At 36.8% G+C, this 27223-nt stretch overlaps 1 protein-coding gene across 4 annotated transcripts in view; it reads left to right on the top strand.

Moving 5' to 3' along the window:
• The window catches only part of ABCB7 (ATP binding cassette subfamily B member 7), a 164885-nt gene that overhangs the window by 15080 nt on the left and 122582 nt on the right, over positions 1–27223 (top strand). Inside the window, exon 2 of one of the 4 annotated variants that reach the window (XM_035712126.2) lies at positions 17546–17690. The exons of the other annotated variants lie outside the window; for them this stretch is intronic. Coding sequence (XP_035568019.1) covers positions 17559–17690 — 132 coding nt within the window. The 5' untranslated portion in view covers positions 17546–17558. The remainder of the gene's footprint in view (positions 1–17545; positions 17691–27223) is intronic. 4 annotated transcript variants of the gene reach the window in all.

Genomic DNA, 27223 nt, shown 5'->3' with positions numbered 1-27223 from the left:
TCTGCTTCTCTTTTTAGTGAGAAGTTGCTATGGCTGAGGTTAAAGAGGTTGCTGACTATGTTCTCCTCTAGGATTTTGATGGATTCCTGTCTCACATTTAGATCTTTCATCCATTTTGAATTTATTTTTGTGTATCGTGTAACAAAGTGGTCCAGTTTCATTCTTCTGCATGTTGTTCCTGTCCAGTTTTCCCAGCACCATTTGTTGAAGAGACTGTCTTTTTTCCATTGGATATCCTTCCTGCTTTGTTGCAAATTAGTTGTCCATAAAGTAGTGGGTCCATTTCTGGGTTCTGTGTTCTGTTCCATTGATCTGTGTGTCTGTTTTTGAGACAATACCATACTATCTTGATATTTACTGCTTTGTAATGCAGTTTGATGTCTAGAATTGTAATGCCTCCAGCTCTGGTTTTCTTTTTCAACATTACTTTGGATATTTAGGTCTTTTCTGGTTTAATACAAATTTTAGAATTGTTTGTTCTAATTCTGTGAAAAATGCTGGTATAATTTGATCAGGATTGCATTACATGTGTACATTGCTTTGGGTAATATAGACATTTTGAGAATATATTTTTCTTCTAATCCTTGAGCATGGAATGTTTTTCCATTTCTTTGTCTTCTTGAGTTTCTTTCTTAAGTGTTCTATAGTTTTCAGAATACAGATATTTTACCTCTTTGATTACATTTATTCCTAGGTATCTTACGGTTTTTGGTGCAATTGTAAATGGGATCGATTACTTGATTTCTCTTTATGCTGTTTCATTATTGTTGTAGAGATATACAACAGATTTCTGTATGTTGATTTTATATCCTGTGACTTTGCTGAATTCATGTATCAGTGCTTGTACTCTTCTGGTGGTGTCTCTCAGGTTTTCTACATAGAATATCAAGTTGCCTATGGAGAGTGAAAGTTTGAATTCTTCCTTGCAGATTTGGATGCCTTTTATTTCTTTGTGTTGTCTGATTGCTGAGGCTAGGACTTCCAATATGTTGAACAACAGTGGTGAGAGTGGACATCCCTTTCTTGTTTCTGACCTTAGGAGAAAAACTCTCAGGTTTTCCTCTATTGAGGATGATATTAGCTGTGGGTCTTTCATATGATGTGGGTCCTTTATGATGTTGAGGTATGTTCCCTCTATTCCTACATGGTGTAGGATTCTTATCAAGGAAGGATTCTGTATTTTGTCAAATGCTTTTTCTGCATTTACTGAAAGGATCGTATGGTTCTTGTCCATTCTTTTATTAATGTGGTGTATCACAATGATTGATTTGAGGGTGTTGAACCACAGTTGCAGCCCAGGAATAAATCCCACTTGATCGTGGTGAATAATCCTTTTAATGTACTATTAGATTGTATTAACTAGTATCTCGGTGAGAATTTTTGCATCCATGTTCAACAAGGATATTGGTCTGTAATTCTTTTTGGTAGGATCTTTGCCTGGTTTGGGGATCAAGGTAATGCTGGCATTATAGAATGAGTTTGGAAGTTTTCCTTCCATTTCTATTTTTTGGAATCGCTTCAGGAAAATAGTTATGAATTTTTCTTTAAATATTATCTCTTTAAATAGAATTCCTCTGGGAGGCCATCTGGTCCTGGACTCTGGTTTCTTGGATTTTTAAAGACTGATTCAATTTCTTTGCTGTTTATGGGTCAATTCAGGTTTTCTATTTCTTCCTGTTTTAGATTTGGTAGTTTGTATGTTTCTAGGAATCTATACATTCCTTCCAGATTGCCTAAGATGTTGGCATAAAATTGCTCATAATGTTCTCTTATACTTTTTGTATCTCTGAGGTGTTGGTTGTGATCTCTTTCATTCATTATTTTATTTGGGTCCTTTTTTTCTTTTTTTTCTATTTGATAAGTCTGGCTAGGGGTTTATCAATCTACTAATTCTTTTGAAGAACCAGCTCCTAGTTTTGTTGATCTGTTCTTTTTTTAATATTTCTATATCTTTTTTTCTGCTTTAATCTTAATTATTTACATCTTTCTCCTGGAGTTAGGTTTTATTTGCTGTTCTTTTTCCAGCTCTTTTAGGTATAAAGTTGAGTTGTGCATTTGAGAGTTTTTTTGTTTCTTGAGGAAGTCCTTTATTGCTGTATACCTCTCTCATAGGACCACCTTTGCTACATCCAACAAGTTTTGGACTGTAATGTTTACATTTTCATTTGCTTCCTTGTATTTATAAATTCCTTTTTTCATTTCCTTACTAATTATTCATTGTTTAGTAGGATGTTCTTTAACATCCATGTATTTGTGGTCTTTCCAAATTTTTTCTTGTGGTTGACTTCAAGCTTCATAGTCTTGTGGCCTGAGAATATGCATGGTGATCTCAGTCTTTTTGTACTTGTTGAGACTTTGTTTGTGACGCAGTATTTTATGTGTTCTGGAGAGTGTTCCATGTGTATTCAAAAAGAATGTGTAATCTCCTACTTAGGATGAAATTCTCTGAATATATCTGTTAAGTTCATCTGGTCTATTGTGTCATTTAAAGCCATTGATTCCTTGCTGATCTTCTGCTTCAATGATCTGTCCTTTGCTATGTTAACATCCCCTACTATTATTGTATTTTCAATGTGTTTTTCTAAGTTCTTTATTAATTGATTTATATATTTTGGTGCTCTCAGGTTGAGGCATAAATGTTTACAATTGAGGATGTTCTTGTTGAATAGACCCTTGTATTATGATAGTGTCCTTCTTCATTTCTTTTTTTTTAAAGATTTTATTTATTTATTCACGAGAGACCCAGAGAGAGAGAGGCAGAGACACAGGCAGAGGGAGAAGCAGGCTCCATGCAGAGAGCCCAATGCGGGACTTGATCCCGGGACACCGGGATCATGCCCTGAGCCAAAGGCAGATGCTCCACTGCTGAGCCACCCAGTTGTCCCTCCTTCTTCATTTCTTATTACAGTCTTTGGTTTAAAATCTAGGTTGTCTGATACAAGATATGGCTACTCCAGCTTTCTTTTGATGTCCGTTAGCAGGGTAAATGGTTCTCCATCCCCTCACTTTCAATCTGGAGGTCTTTGGGTCCAAAATGATTATTTTCTAAGCAGCATGTAGGTAGATATTGCTTTTTTTAAAAATCTGTTCTGATACCCTGTATCTTTTCATTGTATTGTTGAGTCCATTTATATTCAGAGAAATTATTGATAGATAATGTACTTATTGCCATTGTATTACCAGTAAAGTCACTGTTCCTGTAGATTTTCTCTGTTCTTTCTAGACTTTGTTGCTTTTGATCTCCCTTTCCTGCTCAAGGATCTCCTTTGTTATTTCTTCTAGAGCTGGTTTAGTGTTTATGAACTCCTTTAGTTTTTGCTTGTCTTGGAAACTCTATCTCTTTGCTGATCTGAATGACAGCTTTGCTGGATATAGTACTTTTGGCTGCATATTTCTGCATTTAGCATGTTGAATATATCATGCTACCGCTTTCTGCCCTGCCACGTTTCCATAGATAAGTCTGCTGCTAATCTTCTGTATTTAACCTTTTGGGTTAAGGACTTTTTGTCCATAGCTTCTTTCAGAATTCTCTCTTTATCTTTATATTTTGCAAGTTTCATTTTGATACATCTTGGTGTTTTTATAGGTCACAAAATTCTTTAACATTTTATTTCTTCCTTTTCCTATTTGATGCATGGTTTTCACCAGGTCCCCCGCCCCCTCCCCCCCAAAAAAGACTTTCTGTTGCTTAGAGCTACACTCCTCAGTATAGGAGACATTAGCTACATGTGGCTATTTAAATGTCAATTCAAGTTAATTAAATTAAAATAAAATAAACTTAATAGTTTAGTCACACTAGACACATTTCAAGTGCTCAATAGCAACATGTGACTAAGTGGCTATTGTATATGACCACACAGATATAGAACATTTCTATTATCATAGAAAGTTCTGCTGGACATGGCTGGCCTAGGAAATGATTTTAATAGGGGATGATATTATCAGATTTGCTTTAGGAATATGATTCTGGTTGCAGTTTGAAGGATAGTTTGAAAATTAGTGATTGGTGTTATAGAGATCAGTTAGGAGGATACTGAAGTAATGTAGAAGAGAAGTGATAAGTGCCCCTACTGCCTGTCATAAGGAACATTGTCAGGATTTGCCACCAAGCATTCTTGTATTGCGACATTATTTTGAATTTTTTTAAAATATTTTTTTAAATTTATTTTTTATTGGTGTTCAATTTACCAACATACAGAATAACCCCCAGTGCCCATCACCCATTCACTCCCACCCCCTGCCCTTTTTTAAAGATTTTATTTATTTATTCATGAGAGATCCAGAGAGAGAGAAGCAGAGACATAGGCAGAGGGAGAAGCAGGCTCCATGCAGGGAGCCCGATGTGGGACTCAGTCCTGGGACTCCAGGATCACGCCCTGAGCCAAAGGCAGATGCTCAACCGCTGACCCACCCAGGTGTCCCAAATTTTGAAATATTTTTAAAGATAATGAAAGGTTTGGAAGCTGGAGAGTGTCACTTCGCCTTAGCTTCTTTTCTCAATCTCAGGATTTTTAAGCTACACAAATAAGCATTTGAATAAGACTTCAGCTGTCTCCCACAGTTCTGAGGCAGATCAAGTGAACCATGAAGTGCTTTAAATTTTGCTATTACAATTTTTGCCTATGGTTCTGTAATAAAAGCCCGTCTTTTGTAATCAATTTTGTGGGGACTGCCTATAGAACTTATGTGGGTAAACTACTATAACTTCTGTTTTGAATGCTCTTCAAGCGTCCAGTTACACCTTAGCTAATTAGTGACAGAATTGACACTATAACCCAAGGTTTTTCATTCATCTCTTTCCCCCTTCATCTTATTAGCTCTATTTTCACAACTCGAATGGATAAATTTTACTTCTTATTTCAGACCATTTGTGCAATTATACTCTGCTGCATTGATGAATAGCTAGAGTAAATCTATTTAAATAAAACTATAATAAAAATATCTTGTAAATGAATTCTTGTATGTTATTAATTTAGAATATCGTGATACATTCAGAAGTAGCAAAACCATACCACACTGAGGTTTTAGAGTTTACCACAAATGCTCTACATTTACAAAAAATATGTCATCATCTTCAGACAGTGCTTTAAGAAACATATATTGGGTACCTGCCATTTGGCAGACATTGGTATAAGGCACTGGAGCTACAATCACGAGCGATGTATAAGTCTTTGTCCTCCAGGAAATCACAATTTAGAGGAGAAAACATAACCAACGATTCAAATAAGGTGTGGTAAGTGCCTTCATAGGGGTATGTGCAGGATTATATGGGAGCCCAGATGCAGAGAACCACCCTCACCCTAGAGAGGTCAGGGAAGACTTTCCACAGAATTTATAGATGATTATTTTTTTTAAATAATAAATTTATTTTTTATTGGTGTTCAATTTGCCAACATACAGAATAACACCCAGTGCTCATCCTGGTAAGTGCCCCCCTCAGTGCCCGTCACCCATTCACCCCCAACCCCCACACTCCTCCCCTTCCATCACCCCTAGTTCGTTTCCCAGAGTTAGGAGTCTTTATGTTCTGTCTCCCTTTCTGATATTTCCCACACATTTCTTCTCCCTTCCCTTATATTCCCTTTCAATATTATTTATATTCCCCAAATGAATGAGAACATACAATGTTTGTCCTTCTCCGATTGACTTACTTCACTCAGCATAATACTTTCCAGTTCGATCCACGTTGAAGCAAATGGTGGGTATTTGTCATTTCTAATGGCTGAGTAATATTCCATTGTATACATAAACCACATCTTCTTTATCCATTCATCTTTCGATGGACACTGAGGCTTCTTCCACAGTTTGGCTATTGTGGACATTGCTGCGAGAAACATCGGGGTGCAGGTGTCCCGGCGTTTCACTGCATCTGAATCTTTGGGGTAAATCCCCAACAGTGCAATTGCTGGGTCGTAGGGCAGGTCTATTTTTCACTCTTTGAGGAACCTCCACACAGTTTTCCAGAGTGGCTGTACCAGTTCACATTCCCACCAACAGTGTAAGAGGGTTCCCTTTTCTCCGCATCCTCTCCAACATTTGTGGTTTCCTGCCTTGTTAATTTTCCCCATTCTCACTGGTGTGAGGTGGTATCTCATTGTGGTTTTGATTTGTATTTCCCTGATGGCAAGTGATGCAGAGCATTTTCTCATGTGCATGTTGGCCATGTCTATGTCTTCCTCTGTGAGAGTTCTCTTCATGTCTTTTGCCCATTTCATGATTGGATTGTTTGTTTCTTTGCTGTTGAGTTTAAGAAGTTCTTTATAGATCTTGGAAACTAGCCCTTTATCGGATACGTCATTTGCAAATATCTTCTCCCGTTCTGTAGGTTGTCTTTTAGTTTTGTTGACTGTATCCTTTGCTGTGCAAAAGTTTCTTATCTTGATGAAGTCCCAATAGTTCATTTTTGCTTTTGTTTCTTTTGCCTTCGTCGATGTATCTTGCAAGAAGTTACTGTGGCTGAGTTCAAAAAGGGTGTTGCCTGTGTTCTCCTCTAGGATTTTGATGGACTTTTGTCTCACATTTAGATCTTTCATCCATTTTGAGTTGATCTTTGTGTATGGTGAAAGAGAGTGGTCTAGTTTCATTCTTCTGGAGGTGGATGTCCAATTTTCCCAGCACCATTGATTGAAGAGACTGTCTTTGTTCCAATGGATAGTCTTTCCTCCTTTATCGAATATTAGTTGGCCATAAAGTTCAGGGTCCACTTCTGGAATCTCTATTCTGTTCCATTGATGTATGTGTCTGTTTTTGTGCCAGTACCACACTGTCTTGATGACCACAGCTTTGTAGTACAACTGAAATCTGGCATTGTGATGCCCCCAGATATGGTTTTCTTTTTAAAAATTCCCCTGGCTATTTGGGGTCTTTTCTGATTCCACACAAATCTTAAAATAATTTGTTCTAACTCTCTGAAGAAAGTCCATGGTATTTTGACAGGGATTGCATTAAATGTGTAAATTGCCCTGGCTAACATTTACATTTTCACAATATTAATTATAGATGATTATTGAAGGATTTGTTTGTGGGTATTGGTTTGGTGGATGAATGAGGACAAAGGGATATTTTAGGGTAAAAGATACTAAATGATATGTCTTCTTTGGAGAAGCTGTAGTTTGGAGGTGGACAAGACTGAAGTAGACATTTGGTTTGGATGGAACATTTAGAGGGTTTACTGTTAATGGAGATCAGGGATGATGACTTTGACTAAGGCTATGACTGATTATAGAGCTATTTAGGAGGTAAAGTTGATAGGAGTTATGAGTGGTTTGATGCAGAGGATAAAGAACAAATAAACATTAGTGAATAGTTCCTAGTATCTGGCTTAGGCTCCTGGGTGGATAGTGATGCTGTTAACTAAGATTGGAGGAGCAAATTTGAGGGGTTGGAGATGATAGTCCTTAATGTACACAGCATAGCGGCTGAACCATTTTGTATTTTTACCAGTAGTGTGTAGAGGTTCCATTTTCTTAAATCACTTCCAAGATGCCCTATTTTTGTTATTTTTTGTTTGGTTGTTTTTTGTATTTTTGGTATAGCCATCCTTGTGAATGTGAATAGATTGGTGGTTTTGATATGCAGTTGCCTAATGACTAATGATGTTGAGAATAATTTCATGTGTTTGTTGGCCATTTGTATATCCATTGTCAAATTTGAGGTAATAGGAATTTCCTCCTATGTTTTCTTTTAAGAGTTTTATTGTTTTAGCTTTTCTATTTTGGTCATTGATCCAATTTTGGGTTGACTTTTTGAATGTGATTTGAGGTGGGGGTCCAACTTCATTCTTTTGTATGTTAATATCCATTTGTACTAGAACCATTTGTTGAGGAGACTCCTCTTTCCCCTTGGAATGAACTTGGCACCCTTGTCAAAAAAATCAATTGCCATAGTTGTATGGGTGTATTTCTGGACTCTAAATTCTGTTCCACTAGTCTATATGTATATCCTTAAGTCACTACCACACTTTCAATTATTTTATTTTTGTAGTCAGCTTTTCAGGAAGTGTGTGTCCTCTAACTCCCTCAATCCCTTTTGTCTTTTTCTTGCCTAGTTGCTCTAGCTAGGACTTCCAGTAGAATATTGCGTAGCAGTAGTGAAAACTGTTGCCCATATCTTGTTCCTCATCTTAAGGGGGTACATTGAGTTTTTCACCATTGAGTATAATGTTAGGCATAATTTTTACATATTTTATCATGTTGAAGAAATTTCTTTCTATTCCTAGTTCTCTGAGTGTTTTTTTTTTTTTAATTTTATTTATTTATGATAGTCACATAGAGAGAGAGAGAGAGGCAGAGACATAGGCAGAGGGAGAAGCAGGCTCCATGCACCGGGAGCCTGACGTGGGATTCGATCCGGGATCTCCAGGATCGCGCCCTGGGCCAAAGGCAGGCGCCAAACCGCTGCGCCACCCAGGGATCCCTCTCTGAGTGTTTTTATCACAAAAGGATGTTGGGTTTGTCAAGTGCTTTTTCTTCATAAATTGAGATGATAGTATGACTTTAAATTTCTTTTTAACTTTTAAAATGGCTTATTGGGATTTTTAAAATTTTAATTCTAGTATAGTTAACATACACTGTTACATTAGTTTCACGTGTACAATAAAGTGATACAACTATCCCATTCATCACCCAGTCCTCTAAAAAACTGTTTTAAGTCATCGCTTTTATTAAGTGGCTAAGTAAACATCTTTCCAAAAAATAGATAAAATTGTTCATTGGAATCTTGTCTCTTCCCCCACTTTACTCCCTTGCTTAAAAGTAATCAGCAGCTTCACATTGTTCAAAGTTCAAGTCAGAAGTCACTGACATCGCTCCAAGAGCCTTGCAACAGGTGCCCCTCCAGTTTCCTCTATAGCCTCTCCTGTGGGCCATATCAGCCTGGTGTTTGCCCTTAGGACTTGCCAAACTCTATTCTGCCTTGGAGTATTCATCGAAGCTCTCTTGCTACCTGGATTCCAATATATTCTTCATTACAGCGTTTTGTTCATGACATTTTTCTCATTTCCTAGACATTTTTAAGTGTCAATTTATTTACTTCTGTACTGTGTTTGCCAGACTAAAATTTCTTGAGGGCAAGGCAATTCCTTTTTCATTCCCCACTGTGCCTTACACCTGCCTGGCATGTAGTTGATATGGTGTTTATTTATGTAAATATACAGTGAATAAAGGAATGAATCAGTAAATCAAAGAGTATTGAGGAATACTCAGATATTGCACCTAATGATTCTTCATGCGTTGCATATAGCAGGGATTCTAAAATGTTGCCACATATTAGAATTACCTGGGTAGCTTTTAAAAATGTATACTCTCAGTATACATTTTAAATCTTATACCTGTTATAACAGTTGGGGTTGAGAGCCAAAAATCAGTAGTTTTTATTTTTAAATTGTTTTACACTTAATTTTTTAAGTTTTTATTTTAATTTCAATTAGTTTACATACACTGTTATATTAATTTCAGGTGTACAATATGGTAATGTAACACTTCCATACAACATCTAGTGCTCATCAAATCAAGTGTACTCTAATCCCCATCACCTATTTATCCCATCTCCCAACATCTCTCCCCTCAAGGTAACCATCAGGTTGTTCTCTTGCTTTGTCTCTCATTTTTCCCCTTTGGCTTGTTTTGTTTCTTAAATTCACATGAGTGAAATCATGGCGTTTGTCTTTCTCTGACTTATTTTGCTTAGAAAAATACTCTCTACCGCCATCTATGTCATTGCAAATGGCAAGATTTCATTTTTTTTTATGGCTGAGTAATAATAGTCTATTCTGTATATATATGTATACCACATCTTTATCCATTCATGAATTGATGGACTGCTTCAGTCCATCAGAATTGATGTAGACTGCTTCCATATTATTTTGGCTATTGTAAATAATGTTGCTATAGACATAAGAAGTGCATATATCCCTTTGAAATAGTGTTCTTGTGCCTTTGGGTAAATACCCAGCAGTGCAATTGTTGGATCATAAGGTAGTTGTATTTTTAACTTTTTGAAGAATCTCTGTATTGTTTTCCACAGTGGCTTACGAGTTTGCATTCCTACCAGTAGTGCAAGAGGCTTCCTCTTTTCCCGTATCCTCATCAATACCTGTTGTTTCTTGTACTGTTAATTTTAGGCATTCTGATAGGTGTGAAGTAGTATCTCATCATTGTTTTGATTTGTATTTCTTTGGTGAGGAGTGATCTTGAGCATCATTTCATGTGTCTGTTAGCCATCTGGATGTCTTCTTTCAAAAAGTTTCTATTCATGTCTTCTGCCCATTTCTTAACTGGATTATTTGGGGTTTTTCTGGGGGTGTTGAGTTTGATAACTTCTTTATATGTTTTGGGTACTAACCCTTTATCAGATATGTCATTCGCAAATATCTTCTCTCCCTCAATAGGCTGCTTTTTAGTTTTGTTGATTGTTTCCTTCATTGTAAAGAACTTGCTTATTTTTATGAAGTCCCAATAGTTCATTTTTGCTTTTGTTTCCCATGCCTGTGATGATGTGTCTAGTAAGAAATTGCTATGACCAAGGTAATAGAAATTTCTGCCTGTGTTCTCCTCTAGGATTTTGATGGCTTCCTATCTTAGATTAAGTTATTTCATCCATTTTGAATTCATTTTTGTGTATGGTGTAAGAAAATGATTCAGTTTCATTCTTCTGCATGTTGCTGTTCAGTTTTCCCAACACCATTTGTTGAAGAGACCATCTTTTTTCTGTTGGATATTCTTTCCTGCTTTGTCAAAGATTAGGTAACCTTGTAGTTGTGGTTACAATTCTGGGTTCTCTCTTTTGTTCCATTGATGAATCTTCATTACATTACATTTAACAGATGAATGTGTCTGTTTTTCTGCCCATACCATTCTGTCTTGATGACTACAGCTTTGTAATGTAGCTTGAAATATGCAATCATGATGCCTCCAGGTTTTCTTTTTTAGAATTGCTTTGGCTATTTAGGGTCTTTTGTGGTTCCATACAAATTGTAGGATTGTTCTAGTTTTGTGAAAAATGCTGGTGATATTTTGATAGGAATTACATTAAATGTGTAAATGCTTTGTGTAGTGTAGACATTTTAACAATACTTATTCTTCCAATACATGAACAAGAATGCTTTTCCATTTTTTTGGTGTCCTCTTCAATGTCTTTCATAAATGCTTTACAGTTTTCAGAGTAAATATCTTTTACCTAGGTTTATTCCTAGATATCTTAATGTTCTTGGTGCAATTGCAAATGGGATTGATTTCTTGGTTTCTTTGTTGCTTCATTATTGGTGCATAGAAATGCAACAGATTTCTGCATATTGATTTTATATCCTGCAGCTTTGCTGAATTCATGTATTAGTTTTAGCAATATTTTGGTGGAACCTTTAGGGTTTTCTACATAGAGTATCATGTTGTCTGCAAGTAGTGAGTTTGCTATCTTCCTTACCGATTTGGATGCCTTTTCTTTCTTAGTGTTGTCTGATTGCTGAGCCAGTAGTATATTAAGTAGTAATGGTGAGAGTGGACATCCCTGTCTTGTTCCTGACTATAGGGTAAAGGCTCTCAGTTTTTTTTTCCATTGATGATAGTAGCTGTGGGTCTTTCATAAATGTCTTTTATGGTGTTGAGGTGTTCTGTATATCCATTCACTTTTTTGAGGGTCCATGTGTTTGAGGTCTTTCCAAATTTTTTCTTCTGGTTGACTTTCATAACTTTGTGGTCTGAAAATATGCATGGTATGATCTCAGTCTTTTTGTACTTGTTGAGGGCTAGTTTGTGACCCAGTATGTGATCTGTTCTGAAGAATGTTCCGTGTGCACTGAAAAAGAATGTGTACTGGGTTGCTTTAGAATGAAATGTTCTGAATTTAAGTCCATCCAGTCTGATGTGTCATTTAATGCCATTGTTTCCTTGTTGATTTTCTGTTTAAATGATCTGTCTATTGCTGTAAGTGGGGTGTTTAAGTACACTGTTATTATTGTATTATTATCAGTAAGTATCTTTATGTTTATTATTTATTGATTTATATATTTGTGTACTACCAAGCTGAGTATATATTTACAATTGTTAGATCTTCTTGATGTATAGACCCCTTAATTATGATATAATGCCCTTCTTTATCTCTTGTTGCAATCTTTGTTTTAAAATCTAGTGTAGCTGACGTACACATGGCTACTCTCTGGCTTTCTTTTGATGTCCATTTGCATGATAGATGGTTCTCCATCCCCTCACTTTCAATGTTCAGATGCTTTAGGCCTAAAATGCATCTTTTGTAAAGGAAGCATGTAGATCTTTTTTCTATACATTCTGATACCATATGCCTTTTGGTTGGAGCATGTAGTCTCTTTATACTCAGTGATTATTGTAAGATAAGAATTTAGTGTCATTGTGTTATCTGTCGAGTTGGTGTTTCTGGTGATGTTCTCTGGTCCTTTCTAGTCTTTCTTGCTTTTGGTCTTTTTTCCCCACTCACAGAGTTCCCCTCAGAATTTTCTCACAGAGATGGTTTAATGGTCACAAACTTCTTTAGTTTTTGTTTGGGAAACTCTTTTTCTCCTATTCTGAATTACAGCCTTGCTGGATAAGAAATTCTTGGTTGCATATTTTTTCCATTCAGCAATTTAAATATATCCTTCCATTGTCCTTCTGGCCTGCCAAGATTCTGTGGAGAGATCTGCTGCAGTCTGATCTGTCTTGTGGGTTAAGGCCTTTTCTTTTCCTTTCTGCTATCAGGATTCTTTCTTTGTGTATTTTGTAAATTTGACTATCATATGCCTTGGCTATGGTTGACTTATGTTGAATTTAATGGGAGTTTTTTGTGTTTCTTAGATTTTGATGGCAGTATCCTTCCCCAGATTAGGGGAGTTTTTAGCTACAATTTGCTCAAATAAACTTCTGCCCCTTTTTCTCTCTCTTCATCTTCTGAGATTCCTATGCTACAGATATTACTCTGTTTTAGTAAGTCACTGAGTTCCCTATGTCTCCTGCCATGATCTGTTGATCACCACTGTATACCTCTTCTTTTCAACTTCATTATTTTCTATAATTTTATTTTCTGTATAACTGATTTGTGTCTCTGCTTTGTCCATTCTCCTTTTTTATGGTATCCATTTGGTTCTGTATCAGTGATGGCAATTTTAATTTTGGCCTGACTAGATTTTAGTTCTTTTATCTCTGCAGTAAGAGAGTATCTAGTGTTTTCTATGCTTTTCTCAAGCCCAGCTAGTATTGTTATAATTGTTTTAAATTCTATTTCAGACATCTTATATCTGTATTGATTAAATCTCTGGCCATTATTTCTTCCTTTTCTTTCTTTTGGGGTGAATTTCTCTGTCTTGTCATTTTGGAGGAAAAAAGTAATGATAGAAATAATAAAAAAATTAAAGATTGAAAAAAATTAAAATAAAATAAGATAGAATAAATAAAGGAAGCTAGATCCTAGGTATATTTTGGTCTGCTTGTTATGAGAAGCTTGTTACAAAAAAAAGGTAGAAAGAAAGAGAAGAAAAAGAAAGAAAGAAAAAAATGAAAAATTAAAATATATATAAAATAAAAAATATAAAAAAACTTGTATTCAGAAAAGGAAATGAAAGACAAAAACAACAAAAAAAAAGGAAACAAATGACAAAATAACCCCAGAGGAAGCTAGATCCTGTTTCTCCTAGAATTGAAGCTTTCCAGCACTCTAAAATCAGCAGACTTGGGGCAGCCCAGACGGCTCAGTGGTTTAGCGCCACCTTCATCCTAGGGCTTGATCCTGGAGATCCCGGATCGAGTCCCATGTCAGGCTTCGTACATGGAGCCTGCTTCTCCCTCTGTCTGCGTCTCTGCCTCTCTCTCTCTCTCTCTCTCTCTGTGTCTCATAAATAAATAAAATCTTTAAAAAATAAAAATAAAATCAGACTTGAAGTGGGTGGGGGGTTTGTGCTGGATTTTTGGGGGAGGGACCTATTTCCATGATTCTCAAGTGGAATTCCTCTAGTGGAGTGTGCCTTCAGGGCAGGCGGAAGGGGTGGGGCTAGGTATAGTGGCTCTGTTACCAACTTGGCACTGTTTAGCACATTTAGGTGGATCAAGCTGGTGGGTGCAGGGAGAAAATGGCTTTGCATCATTCTCCTGTCTCTGGAGTGGGAAATGTGCACCACCTGTTTTTAGTGAGCCCTCAGAGACATGCAAACAATGACCCTTCCTGTGTTCCTGGTTTCTGTCAGATCCCTGCCTTCACCCTGTGTCTGAGGTGTTTGCCTGCCGAATGGCATAGCATTCCTGTGTTTTTTCTCAAGTGGGGCTGTGTTTCAAAACCCCACACTTTAGAGATCCCTGAAGGGCAGATCTGCACTGATCCTCTGGGGGAGAGTTTCTCTGCAATGTGGCTGGTGCTGGCTTGTAGCAGAAGTCAGTGGCAAGATGGTGCTGCAGTTCAGAGTTCATAGTGAATTGCAGCACATAACCAGCGGCAGGTTTTGTAGTCCTCAGCCAGTGTCTTTCTGTATTGGTGGAAGGGGCAGCTCAGTGTCGCCCACAGGGTCCTTTGCCCACAGAGAGGCCAAGCCATATCACCACTCCCAAATGTCCTCAAGCTGTTTCCAGTGCTGGCTTGTTCCAGAAGACAGTTAGTTGCAAGACCATACAGCCATTGGGTGTTTATGGAAATTGCAACACATAGCCTGTGCCAAGGTTTGTAGCCCTCAGCTGGAGTCTTCATTTCTATACTGGTGTTGGGGTGGCTGGATGGCCCCACAGGATCTTGCCCTCAAAGATGACATATCACCTCTCCAAAATGCATTCCAAGCAAGGGAACCACTTCTCCCCATGTGACATTGAGGATCCTCAGGCTGCCTGCTGCTGGGACTCAGCTCCACTCTTCCACCAAAGCACCACTCAACTCTCTAGATGTAAACCTTGGTATGTCACAAGCTTCTGAAACCTCAGAATATGCACTTTGCTGTTTATAGGAAACTGGCAGTATTGTAGCCTTCTCCTTTCCCCCCGTCAATGGTTTTGAGTAATAGTTTTCTTGTATTGTTCTCTGCATATGTTTTTGCTCTTTTTTTTCCCATGCTTTTTCTCTCTCTTTTCCTTGTCTCTCACTACTCCATCTTCTGCCAGAGCTCCCTGCCCTAGGGAGCACCCACCACTCTTTTCTCCTATGTGTGAACTCTCTGTAGTTCCTACCTTCTGTGGGTTGTTTTTCTGGTTTGTAGACATGCAGCATTTTCTCCAAGACTTCCAATTGATTTCTTGGGTGTTCAGAATGATTTTATATTTATCTAACTGTGTTTGAGAGAGGAGGCAAGCTTAGTTACCCTACCCTGCCATCTTACCTCCTTCCTGCCAAAGAACAAACTTTTGCTTGCATTGCTCTCATTCTTTTTTCTTTATTTCATTTAACTCCCCTTATATCTTTATTGTTTCCTTTCTTCTAGTGTCTTTGAATTTAGTTTACTCTTTGTTTTCAACTTAAGATGTAAAGTTAGGTTATTTATTGGAAATATGTCTTTTTAATGTAGGCTTTTAGTGCTATAACTTTCCCTCTGAGCACTACTTTCATTGCAACCCATATATTCTGATATGTTGGTTTCTTTTTAAAATTTGGGTCATTTTTTAATAGTTAAATATATATAACATTTTCCACTCTCACCATTTTGAAGTGTACAGCTCTGTAGCACTAAGTATATTCACGTTGTTGTTCAGTGATCACTATCCTCCATCTCCACAGCTTTTTCTTCTTTTCCAGTTGATACTCTGTACTCATTAAATACCAATTTGCTCTCAAGTCTTTCCTTTTACCTGCCTCTGGCACCCACCATTCTACTTTATGTTTCTATCAATTTGATTATTCTAGGTATTTCATATAAGTGGAATCGTAAAATATTTATATCGTCTTTTTGTGACTGGTATTTTTGACTTAAAATAATGTTATCAAGGTTGATCCATGTTGTAGCATTGTTAGAATTTCCTTCCTTTTTATGGCTGTATAGTACTCCATTTTATGTACACACTGCATGTTGTTTATCCATTCATCTGTCAGTGGATACTTGAGTTGCTTCCACCTTTTGGGTGTTGTAAATGTGGGTGTACAAATGTCTGAGTTTCTTCTTTGAATTATTTTGGTTATATGTCCAAAAGCGGAATAGCTAGATCATATGGTAATCCTATTTTTAATTTTTTGAGGAACTGCCATTGCGTTTTCCACAGTGACTACAGCATTTACATTCTCAACAGCAAAGCACAAGAGTTCCAGTTTCTTATTCTCCTTGCCAACACTATTTTTTGTTTGCGTTTTTTGATCATAGTCATCCTAAAGAGTGTGAATTTATATCTCATTGTGATTTTGATATACAATTTTCTCATGATTCATAATGTGGAGTACCTCTTCATACAGTTATTGCCCATTTTTATATCTTCTTTGAGGAAATGTCTATTGAAATATTTCACTGAATTTTGAAGCTTTTCTTTGTTATTGCCAAGTATAGGAGTTCTTTAAATATTGTGGATATTAATCCTTATCAGACATGATTTTGCAAATATTTCCTCCCATTCCACAGATTGCCTTTTACTCTGCTGACAGTATCCTTTTATATACAAGTTTTTAATGTTGATGAAATCTAGTTTCTTTTGTTGCCTGTGCATTTGGTGTCATATTCAGGAAATCATTGCTAAATCCAATGTGATGAAACTTCCATTATAATTTCTTCTAAGAGTTTTATAATTTTAGCTGTTATATTTAGATCTTTGGTCCATTTGAGTTAATAATTGTGTTTGATGTTAGGTAAGGGTACAGTTTCATTTTTTACATGTGGAATTTACTTTTGCCATCATAATTTGTTGGAGAGAAGGTCTTGACACTGTTGTTGAAGATCATTTGACTGTAGATACATAGCTTTAATTCTTAGCCCTCTCTGTACCATTGGTCTGTATGTTTTTTTTTTATGAATTGACCATACTAGTTTGGTTATTGCACCTCTGTAATATGTTTTCAAATCAGGAAATATGATGCTTCCGGCCTTGTTCTTCTTGCTCAAGATTGCCTTGACTCTTTGGGACCTTTTCTGGTTCCTTAAACTCACGATTAAAACTTCTCAACAAAATAAATATAGTAGAAAGCATTAATCGTAGGATTTTATTCTATGAAAAATGCAATTGGAATTTTAATAGAGATTGCACTGACTCTCTAGAAGGTTTTGGGTAGTATGGACGTTTTAACTATCAGTTTTTCTGAATCATGAACATGAATCTTCCCATTCATGTGTTCTTTAATTTTTCATCAATATTTTATAATTTTTAGCAAGTCTTCCACATGTTTAGATTACTTTATTCCTATTTTAATTTTTTTGTTAATTAGCTACTTGGGTAGTATGTTGTTTATGTATAGAAACATGACTGATTTTTGTGTATTGATTTTGTATCCTACAAGTTTACAGCATTTGTTTATTCTAACAGTATTTTATTGACTCTTTAGGGTTTTCTACATAAATGATCCTGTCATTTGTAAACAAAGATAATTTTATTTCTTCCTTTCTGATTTGGTTGCCTAATATTATTTCTTTTTCTTGTTTAATTGCTCTGGTTAGGACTTCCAGTACTATGTTGAGAAGAAGTGGCCAGAGTGGGCATCCTTTCCTTGTATTGGATCTTAAAAGGGAAAACTTTCAGTTTTTCTCCATTGAGTATGATGTTAGCTGTGAGCTTTTCATATATGGCCTTTATTATGTTGAGGTAAGTTTCTACTATATTTATTTTGTTGAGAAGTTTTAATCGTGAGTAGTTACTGAACTTTGTTAAATGTTTTGTCTGCTCCTACTAAAATGATCATTTTTTTACCCTTCATTTGGTTAATGTGGTGTATTGCATTGATTTACTTATACTGAACCATCCTTGTACGCCAAGGATAAATCTCACTTGGTCATGGTGTATAATCCTTTTAATCTGCTGTTGAATTTGGCTTATTAATATTGTATTGTGGATTTTGGCATCTACATTCATCAGGAATGTTGGTGTATAGTTTTGTTTTTGTCGTGTCTTTGATTTTGGTATCAGTATGATGCTGGCTTCATAGAATAGGTTTGGAAATATTCCTTCACTTAGTTTTTGGTAGAGTTTATCCTTGTAGACCTCTGGTCCTGAGTTTTTCTTTGTTGGGAGATTTTTGATTACTGATTCTCTTTATTTGTCATTGTTCTATAGAGTATATTTCTTTGGTTCCGTATTGGTATTTTTGTATATTTCTAGGAATTTATCCATTTTTTCTAGGCTTTTGTTTCTTGACATATAGGTCACAATAGTCTCTTATGTTCGTTTTTATTTTTGAAGGAAATATAGTATTCTCTATTCTTTCTTATTTACTTGAGTCTTTTTTTTCTTAGTCTAGCTAAGGGTTTTTATGTTTTTTTCTTTTTCTATTTTTTTATATGTAATACTTTTTTTTATTAATAAAATAATTTTTATTGGTGTTCAATTTACCAACATAACACAGAATAACACCCAGTGCTCATCCCGTCAAGTGTCCGCCTCAGTGCCCGTCACCCACTCACCCCCACCCCCCGCCCTCCTCCCCTTCCACCACCCCCAGTTCGTTTCTCAGAGTTAGGAGTCTTTATGTTCTGTCTCCCTTTCTGATATTTCCCACACATTTCTTCTCCCTTCCCCTATATTCCCTTTCACTATTATTTATATTCCCCAAATGAATGAGAACATATAATGTTTGTCCTTCTCTGATTGACTTACTTCACTCAGCATAATACCCTCCAGTTCCATCCACTTTGAAGCAAATGGTGGGTATTTGTCGTTTATAATGGCTGAGTAATATTCCATTGTATACATAAACCACATCTTCTTTATCCATTCATCTTTCGATGGACACCGAGGCTCCTTCCACAGTTTGGCTATTGTGGTCATTGCTGCGAGAAACATCGAGGTGCAGGTGTCCCGGCGTTTCACTGCATCTGAATCTTTGGGGTAAATCCCTAGCAGTGCAATTGCTGGGTCTTAGGGCAGGTCTATTTTTAACTCTTTGAGGAACCTCCACACAGTTTTCCAGAGTGGCTGCACCAGTTCACATTCCCACCAACAGTGCAAGAGGGTTCCCTTTTCTCCGCATCCTCTCCAACATTTGTTGTTTCCTGCCTTGTTAATTTTCCCCATTCTCACTGGTGTGAGGTGGTATCTCATTGTGGTTTTGATTTGTATCTCCCTCATGGCAAGTGATGCAGAGCATTTTCTCATGTGCATGTTGGCCATGTCTATGTCTTCCTCTGTGAGAGTTCTCTTCATGTCTTTTGCCCATTTCATGATTGGATTGTTTGTTTCTTTGGTGTTGAGTTTAAGAAGTTCTTTATAGATCTTGGAAACTAGCCCTTTATCTGAAAGTTCATTTGCAAATATCTTCTCCCATTCTGTAGGTTGTCTTTTAGTTTTGTTGACTGTATCCTTTGCTGTGCAAAAGCTTCTTATCTTGATGAAGTCCCAATAGTTCATTTTTGCTTTTGTTTCTTTTGCCTTCCTGGATGTATCTTGCAAGAAGTTACTGTGGCCAAGTTCAAAAAGGGTGTTGCCTATGTTCTCCTCTAGGATTTTGATGGAATCTTGTCTCACATTTAGATCTTTCATCCATTTTGAGTTGATCTTTGTGTATGGTGTAAGAGAATGGTCTAGTTTCATTCTTCTGGAGGTGGATGTCCAATTTTCCCAGCACCATTTATTGAAGAGACTGTCTTTCTTCCAATGGATAGTCTTTCCTCCTTTATCGAATATTAGTTGGCCATAAAGTTCAGGGTCCACTTCTGGGTTCTCTCTTCTGTTCCATTGATGTATGTGTCTGTTTTTGTGCCAGTACCACACTGTCTTGATGACCACAGGTTTGTAGTACAACTGAAATCTGGCATTGTGATGCCCCCAGAGATGGTTTTCTTTTTTAAAATTCCCCTGGCTATTCGGGGTCTTTTCTGATTTCACACAAATCTTAAAATAATTTGTTCTAACTCTCTGAAGAAAGTCCATGGTATTTTGATAGCGATGGCATTAAATGTGTAAATTGCCCTGGGTAACATTGACATTTTCACAATATTAATTCTTCCAATCCATGAGCATGGAAAATTTTCCATCTCTTTGTGTCTTCCTCAATTTCTTTCAGAAGTGTTCTATAGTTTTTAGCGTATAGAACCTTTGTCTCTTTGGTGAGGTTTATTCCTAGGTATCTTATGCTTTTGGGTGCAATTGTAAATGGGATTCACTCCTTAATTTCTCTTTCTTCAGTCTCATTGTTAGTGTATAGAAATGCCATTGATTTCTGGGGATTGATTTTGTATCCTGCCACGCTACCAAATTGCTGTATGAGTTCTAGCAATCTTGGGGAGGAGGCTTTTGGGTTTTCTATGTAGAGTATCATGTCATCGGCAAAGAGGGAGAGTTTGACTTCTTCTTTGCCAATTTGAATACCTTTAATGTCTTTTTGTTGTCTGATTGCTGAGGCTAGGACTTCCAGTACTATGTTGAATAGCAGTGGTGAGAGTGGACATCCCTGTCTTGTTCCTGATCTTAGGGGAAAGGCTCCCAGTGCTTCCCCATTGAGAATGATATTTGCTGTGGGCTTTTCGTAGATGGCTTTTAAGATGTCGAGGAAAGTTCCCTCTATCCCTACACTCTGAAGAGTTTTGATCAGGAATGGATGCTGTATTTTGTCAAATGCTTTCTCTACATCTAATGAGAGGATCATATCGTTCTTGGTTTTTCTCTTGTTGATATGATGAATCACATTGATTGTTTTACGAGTGTTGAACCAGCCTTGTGTCCCGGGAATAAATCCTACTTGGTCGTGGTGAATAATTTTCTTAATGTGCTGTTGGATCCTATTGGCTAGTATCTTGTTGAGAATTTTTGCATCCATGTTCGTCAGGGATATTGGTCTGTAAATCTCCTTTTTGGTGGGGTCTTTGTCTGGTTTTGGAATTAAGGTGATGCTGGCCTCATAGAACGAATTTGGAAGTGCTCCATCTCTTTCTATATTTCCAAACTAGCTAAGGGTTTTTAAATTTTGTTTTCAAAAAATTAACTCTTTGTTTTTTTCTATTGTTTTTCAATACCATTTGTTTCATTTATGCTCTAGTCTTTATGATTTTCTTTCTTCCACTATCTTCAGGTTTAAGTTTGTTCTTCTTTATCTACCTTGAGGTGAAGAGTAAGGTTGTTTGAGATTCTCTTAATTCAGGCTGCTATAATAAAATATCATAGATTGGTGGCTTATAAATACCAGTAATTTATTTTTCAGAGTTCTGAAGGACCAATATCAAGTTGTCAGGAGATTCATTGATGAGAGTCCACTTTTTGGTTCATGATGGCTGTCTTCTTGCTGTCTCCTTCTGTGGTGGAATAGCCTGGGGATCTTTCTCAAATCTCTTTCATATGGGAACTAATCCCCTTAATGAGGCTGTACTTTCATGATCTAATCATCATTCAAAGGCCTCACCTACAAATACCATTGCATTGTGGATTAGGTTTTAACATAAATTTGGGTGGAGGACACAAAAATGCAGTCTGTTGCAAAGATCTTTCTTTTTTTACATGGGCCCTTATCACTATAAACTTCCATCTAACTGCTACTTTTGCAGCACCCAATAAATTTTGGTATGTTGTGTTTACCTGTTTGTCTCAAGAGACTTTTTCTTTTTTAAAAGACTTTATTTATTCATGAGAGACACAGAGAGGCAGAGATATAGGAAGAGGGAGAAGCAGGCTCCCTGCGGGGAGCCCCATTCGAGACTTGATCCCAGCACCCTGGGATCACTACCTGAGTTGAAGGCGGATGCTCAACTGCTGAGCCATCTCATCATCTGCTTGAAGATTCTCTCCTTTGCCCCTCTCCCCAACTTGAGGGGCACCTCCATCTCTTTCTATCTTTCCAAACAGCTTTAGTAGAATAGGTATGGTTTCTTCTTTAAATGTTTGATAGAATTCCCCTGGGAAGCCATCTGGCCCTGACTTTTGTGTCTTGGGAGGTTTTCGATGACTGCTTCAATTTCCTCCCTGGTTATTGGCCTATTCAGGTTTTCTATTTCTTCCTGTTCCAGTTTTGGTAGTTTGTGACTTTCCAGGAATGCGTCCATTTCTTCTAGATTGCCTAATTTATTGGCGTATAGCTGTTCATAATATGTTTTTAAAATCGTTTGTATTTCCTTGGTGTTGGTAGTGATCTCTCCTTTCTCATTCATGATTTTATTAATTTGAGTCTTCTCTCTCTTCTTTTTAATAAGGCTGGCTAATGGTTTATCTGTGTTATTAATTCTTCCAAAGAACCAACTCCTGGTTTTGTTGATCTGTTCCACAGTTCTTCTGGTCTCGATTTCGTTGAGTTCTGCTCCAATCTTTATTAACTCTCTTCTTCTGCTGGGCGTAGGGTCCATCTGCTGTTTTTTCTCTAGCTCCTTTATGTGTAAGGTTAGCTTTTGTATTTGAGTTCTTTCCAGTTTTTGAATGGATGCTTTTATTGCAATGTATTTCCCCCTCAGGACTGCTTTTCCTGCATCCCAAAGATTTTGAACGGTTGTATCTTCATTAGTTTCCATGAATCTTTTTAATTCTTCCTTAATTTCCTGGTTGACCCTTTCATCTTTTAGCAGGATGGTCCTTAACCTCCTCGTGTTTGAAGTCCTTCCAAACTTCTTGTTGTGATTTAGTTCTAATTTCAGGGCATTATGGTCTGAGAATATGCAGGGGACGATCCCAATCTTTTGGTATCGGTTCAGACCCAATTTGTGACCCAGTATGTGGTCTATTCTGGAGAACGTTCCATGTGCACTTGAGAAGAATGTGTATTCAGTTGTGTTTGGATGTAAAGTTTGTAGATACCTGTGAAATCCATCTGGTCTAGTGTATCATTTAAAGCTCTTGTTTCTTTGGAGATGTTGTGTTTAGAAGATGTATCGGGTGTAGAAAGCGCTAGATTGAAGTCACCAAGTATAAGTGTATTATTATCTAAGTATGTCTTAACTTTGGTTATTAATTGATTGATATATTTGGCAGCTCCCACATTCGGGGCATATATATTGAGGATTCTTAAGTCCTTTGTTGGATGGATCCTTTAAGTATGATATAGTCACTCTTCATCTCTCACTACAGTCTTCGGGGTAAATTTTAGTTTATCTGATATGGGGATGGCTACCCCTGCTTTCTTTTGAGGACCATTTGAATGGTAAATGGTTCTCCAACCTTTTATTTTCAGGCTGTAGGTGTCCTTCTGTCTAAAATGAGTCTATTGTAGACAGCAAATAGATGGGTCCTGCTTTTTTTAGCAGTCTGACACCTTGCGCCTTTTGATGGGGTCATTAAGCCTGTTCACGTTCAGAGTTACTATTGAAAGATATGAGTTTAGTGAATGACAGAAAATTTAAATGCAAATTTGGAAATGTAACAAGTGCTATGCTCAGAGATGTGTGCTGCCATGATTTCTGTTATGTATAGTTTGACCTAATCAGAGAAGTTAAAGAGGGCTTTCCTAACCAATGTGGGTTCTCAAGAATTAGTAGGATGTAAGTAGGCAAAGAAGAAAAGAGTGTTTCAGTCAGGGGAAAACATATCTAGAAGCTCTGTGGTGATAGGAAGAGGAGCACATGATAAGCTGCTGCAAGATACAATTGGAGGGATAGGTGGCAACCTAAGTATGCAGAGCCTTCCGGGCCATATTAGTTAGCCACTGATGTTAATGATCATAACAGCTTATTCTTAGGTACTTATGCGGTAGTCAGTTGTTTCAAGAAATTGTGTTGGCTGGGAAACGAACAAGGCGTAGTGGAAAGCGAGGTCGGTAGGGGGTTGCGGTGACTGGGTGATGGGCACTGAGCAGGGCACTTGGGATGAGCACTGGGTGTTATGGTATATGTTGGCAAATTGAACTCCAATTAAAAAAATTAAAAAAAACTGATCCCTGCGTGGCGCAGCGGTTTAGTGCCTGCCTTTGGCCCATGGCGCGATCCTGGAGACCCGGGATCGAATCCGTCGTCAGGCTCCCGGTGCATGGAGCCTGCTTCTCCCTCTGCCTATGTCTCTGCCTCTCTCTCTCTCTCTCTCTCTCTCTCTCTGTGTGTGTGTGTGCGTGTGTGTGTGTGTGTGACTATCATAAATAAGAAAAAAATAAAAAAGAAAAAAAAGAAAAGAAACTGTTGGTCTGTGGTAGGAGTGGGGGGGGATATTATTTAAAAACTCAAGTAATTCTGATAATATCAGGATAAATTCCTGCATATAAGCTTTTAATCTGTAAGTGTATGATTGTACATACTAATAAAACAGGTCTAAATTCTTTCGTGTATTTTGAAGATGCCCTTAGTTTATAGAAAATACATTGAAGGGATTTCTCATAATACTAACGGTATACACACACATTCGGAGTAAACTTATGTAGACTGTTTAAGACCTTTATGACCAAAGCTAATAATCATTACTGAAGATCGTAAAATAAAATTTGAATAATTAGAGAAAATACTAGTGTATTTAATACTATATGGATATTGATTCTCCCCAAATTAATTAATAGCTTTAAATGTATTCCAGTCAAAATTTGTATAGGAGTTTTTGAGGAGACCTCCACAAAATTATCTCAGTAGCTTACCTGGAAGAATAACCTGGTGAGAAAAAAAAAAGAATAAACTGGTGAGAAAAGCCATGAAGATTTTGGTGAATAAAAGTACTGCATGTGTTTTTGGGAGGAGGAACTTATTTTACCAGATATTAGACTATATAAATTAAATATTGGTACCGGCATATGAATAGGAATAATAATGAGACCAAATATCAAATTTGAAACAGACAGATATATATATATATATATTTAGTGTTTCACAAGTTCTTTAAATTTCAAATTAGTAGGGGAAAAAAGACTTCGATTTTTACCTAATACTATATGCAAAATAAACTTTGAATGTATTAATGATTAGATATTATAAAATTATACCTTAAATCAATGAAAATATATGATACGGCCATTTATCTACTCTCAGGGTAAGAGTGGCATTTGTAAGTATGAGAGAATGGCATAAACAAAATGGACAAGTGTGATGGTGTAAATGTACATAATCTTTGTGAAAGTTGATATAACAAAGCAATTTTTGTATAAGAAGCCAATAAAGAGTTGATTTCTCTAACATATAGTGAACTCATACATTTTTTTAAAAGATAAAAATGTCAATTCAAAGGTAGGTAAAGAGGTTAAAAGACCATTTTTACAGAAGGAATACTGGATAAATAGTAAGCAAATGAAAAGATTCTCTAATTCAGTATAAAAACAAGAAACAAAAACAACCCACAAAGAAGTATGAGTTCTAAACAGCTGAATCTTTTACATTCTGCTCAATTGACAACAGTAGAAACATATGCAGTGTTCCTATAGTGAAATGATTCTAGGCAGTGCTACTGGTAATGTAAGGTGGCATAGCCTTTCTGGGGGGGCAATTTGCCAAATAGATTAGAAAGCTTAAAAAATGTTTATTCCTAGGGAGATATCAGCAAATTTGTAGAGTAGTGATATTAGCTTTCTGACCAACCCGAAAAGTAATAATTAGATAGCTACCTATGAAAGAAATAGCCCTGGAGGAGGGGACTCCAGAGTCTAATTAAAACCTATAGGAACAGAATGGAGCAAAAAATAAACAGAGAACAACCATGCAGAAAGGATTGCTGGGGAGATAGGCATAATAGCCGAGACATCTAGAGAAGCTAGAAACAAAGTAGTGTAGGAAACATCAGTAATCAGCCATGGGGCACGTTAACACATGATCCCCAGTGGCCTGCTCTGCTGAGCACCTCAGCAGCTTCTGCAACAGCCTCAGCCTCCCTTTGCAGCTTTCACAGATGATGTTCTCATGATGTTTTTTTTTTTTGGTGTAAACCCTTGTGGTCTCCTCTGCTGAAAACACTGGCAGCTTTTACCACTAAGGTAACCGACACCATCATACCATGGAGCTCCTCCTCCAAAACATGAAATACTGCTATCCTCGCGTCAAGAAGGAACTTCTGTTGTACTGCCAACCCCCTGCCCACACACCCCTGCCTTGTACCTCAGAACTGTGATCATCCTGCACATGCTTGTGCTCCACACCTTGGCTCTTTGGCTGCAAATTAATAAAATTGATGTACCACATCAACAGAATGAAGGATAAAATCATATGATCATGTCTACAGATGCAGAAAAAGCATTTGTCAAAATTCAACATCCTTTCATGATTAAAAAAGCTTTCAAAAAATTAGGTATGGAAGGAAAATACCTCAGAGTAATAAAAGCCATGATATGACCAACCCACAGTTAGCATCATATTCAATAGTGAAAAGCTAAAAACTTTTACTCTAAGATTTGGAACAAGACAAGGTTCCCACTCTTACCACTTTTTGTTCAACATAGTACTGGAAGTCCTAGCCAGGGACATTTGACAATAATCAAACATTATGTTGAAATTATTTCTCCATTTTTTTTCTTGACACCCTTCTCAAAAATCAGTTGATAATAAATGTATTGGCTCATTTCTGGAATCTTAATCTTGTTCCATTAATCTATATATCTGTGTCCTATGCCAGTACCACTTTGTCTTAATGACTGTAGTTTCATAGTAAGTTTTGAAATCAAGAAATGAACTTTAATTTTCTTCTTCAGGGACATCTTTTATTCATATGCTGGATCATCTTTTCTTATCTCCAATTATGTCATTTTCTTTTGAATCCTTATTTTTCATATACATTTTTATTAATATATACTCTTGTTTTTGTTAAGACATTTTTTGTTGAGTTCATTTGCCCTTGTGTATTTGTTTTTGTGTTCCTTCTAATTTGGATTTTATTTCTAAAATGTGCTTTTTAAATTTCTAATTATTTTTTGAATTCTCATTATTTCTGAATTTCCCCAATTTTGCTTTATGTTTTTATATGTTGTGTCTTTCTCTTAAAATTCATATCTTATTTTGAGGTATTTTATACTTCTGACCTGTTATATAAGCATGTATTATACTTTACTTGTCTGTGGTGCTGTCATTCTATTTTTTTAATACCAAATTTGAATGGGGTTTGATCCTGATAGCTTTTGTTGCTTATTTTTATGTGAAATGATTTTGCCTGAGTTTTTCGAAGGAGGCTTGGTTCGACTAGCTTTTCTTTTCTTTTTTTTTTTAAAGATTTTATTTATTTATTCATGACAGACACACACACACAGAGAGAGAGGCAGAGACACAGGCAGAGGGAGAAGCAGGCTCCATGCAGGAAGCCTGACGTGGCACTCA

This window comes from Canis lupus, chromosome X, assembly GCF_003254725.2.
Source record: "Canis lupus dingo isolate Sandy chromosome X, ASM325472v2, whole genome shotgun sequence".
Taxonomy (NCBI): domain Eukaryota; kingdom Metazoa; phylum Chordata; class Mammalia; order Carnivora; family Canidae; genus Canis; species Canis lupus.
The sequence above is the reverse complement of the archived record's forward strand: the minus strand, read 5'-3'. Positions and strand labels throughout refer to the sequence as shown.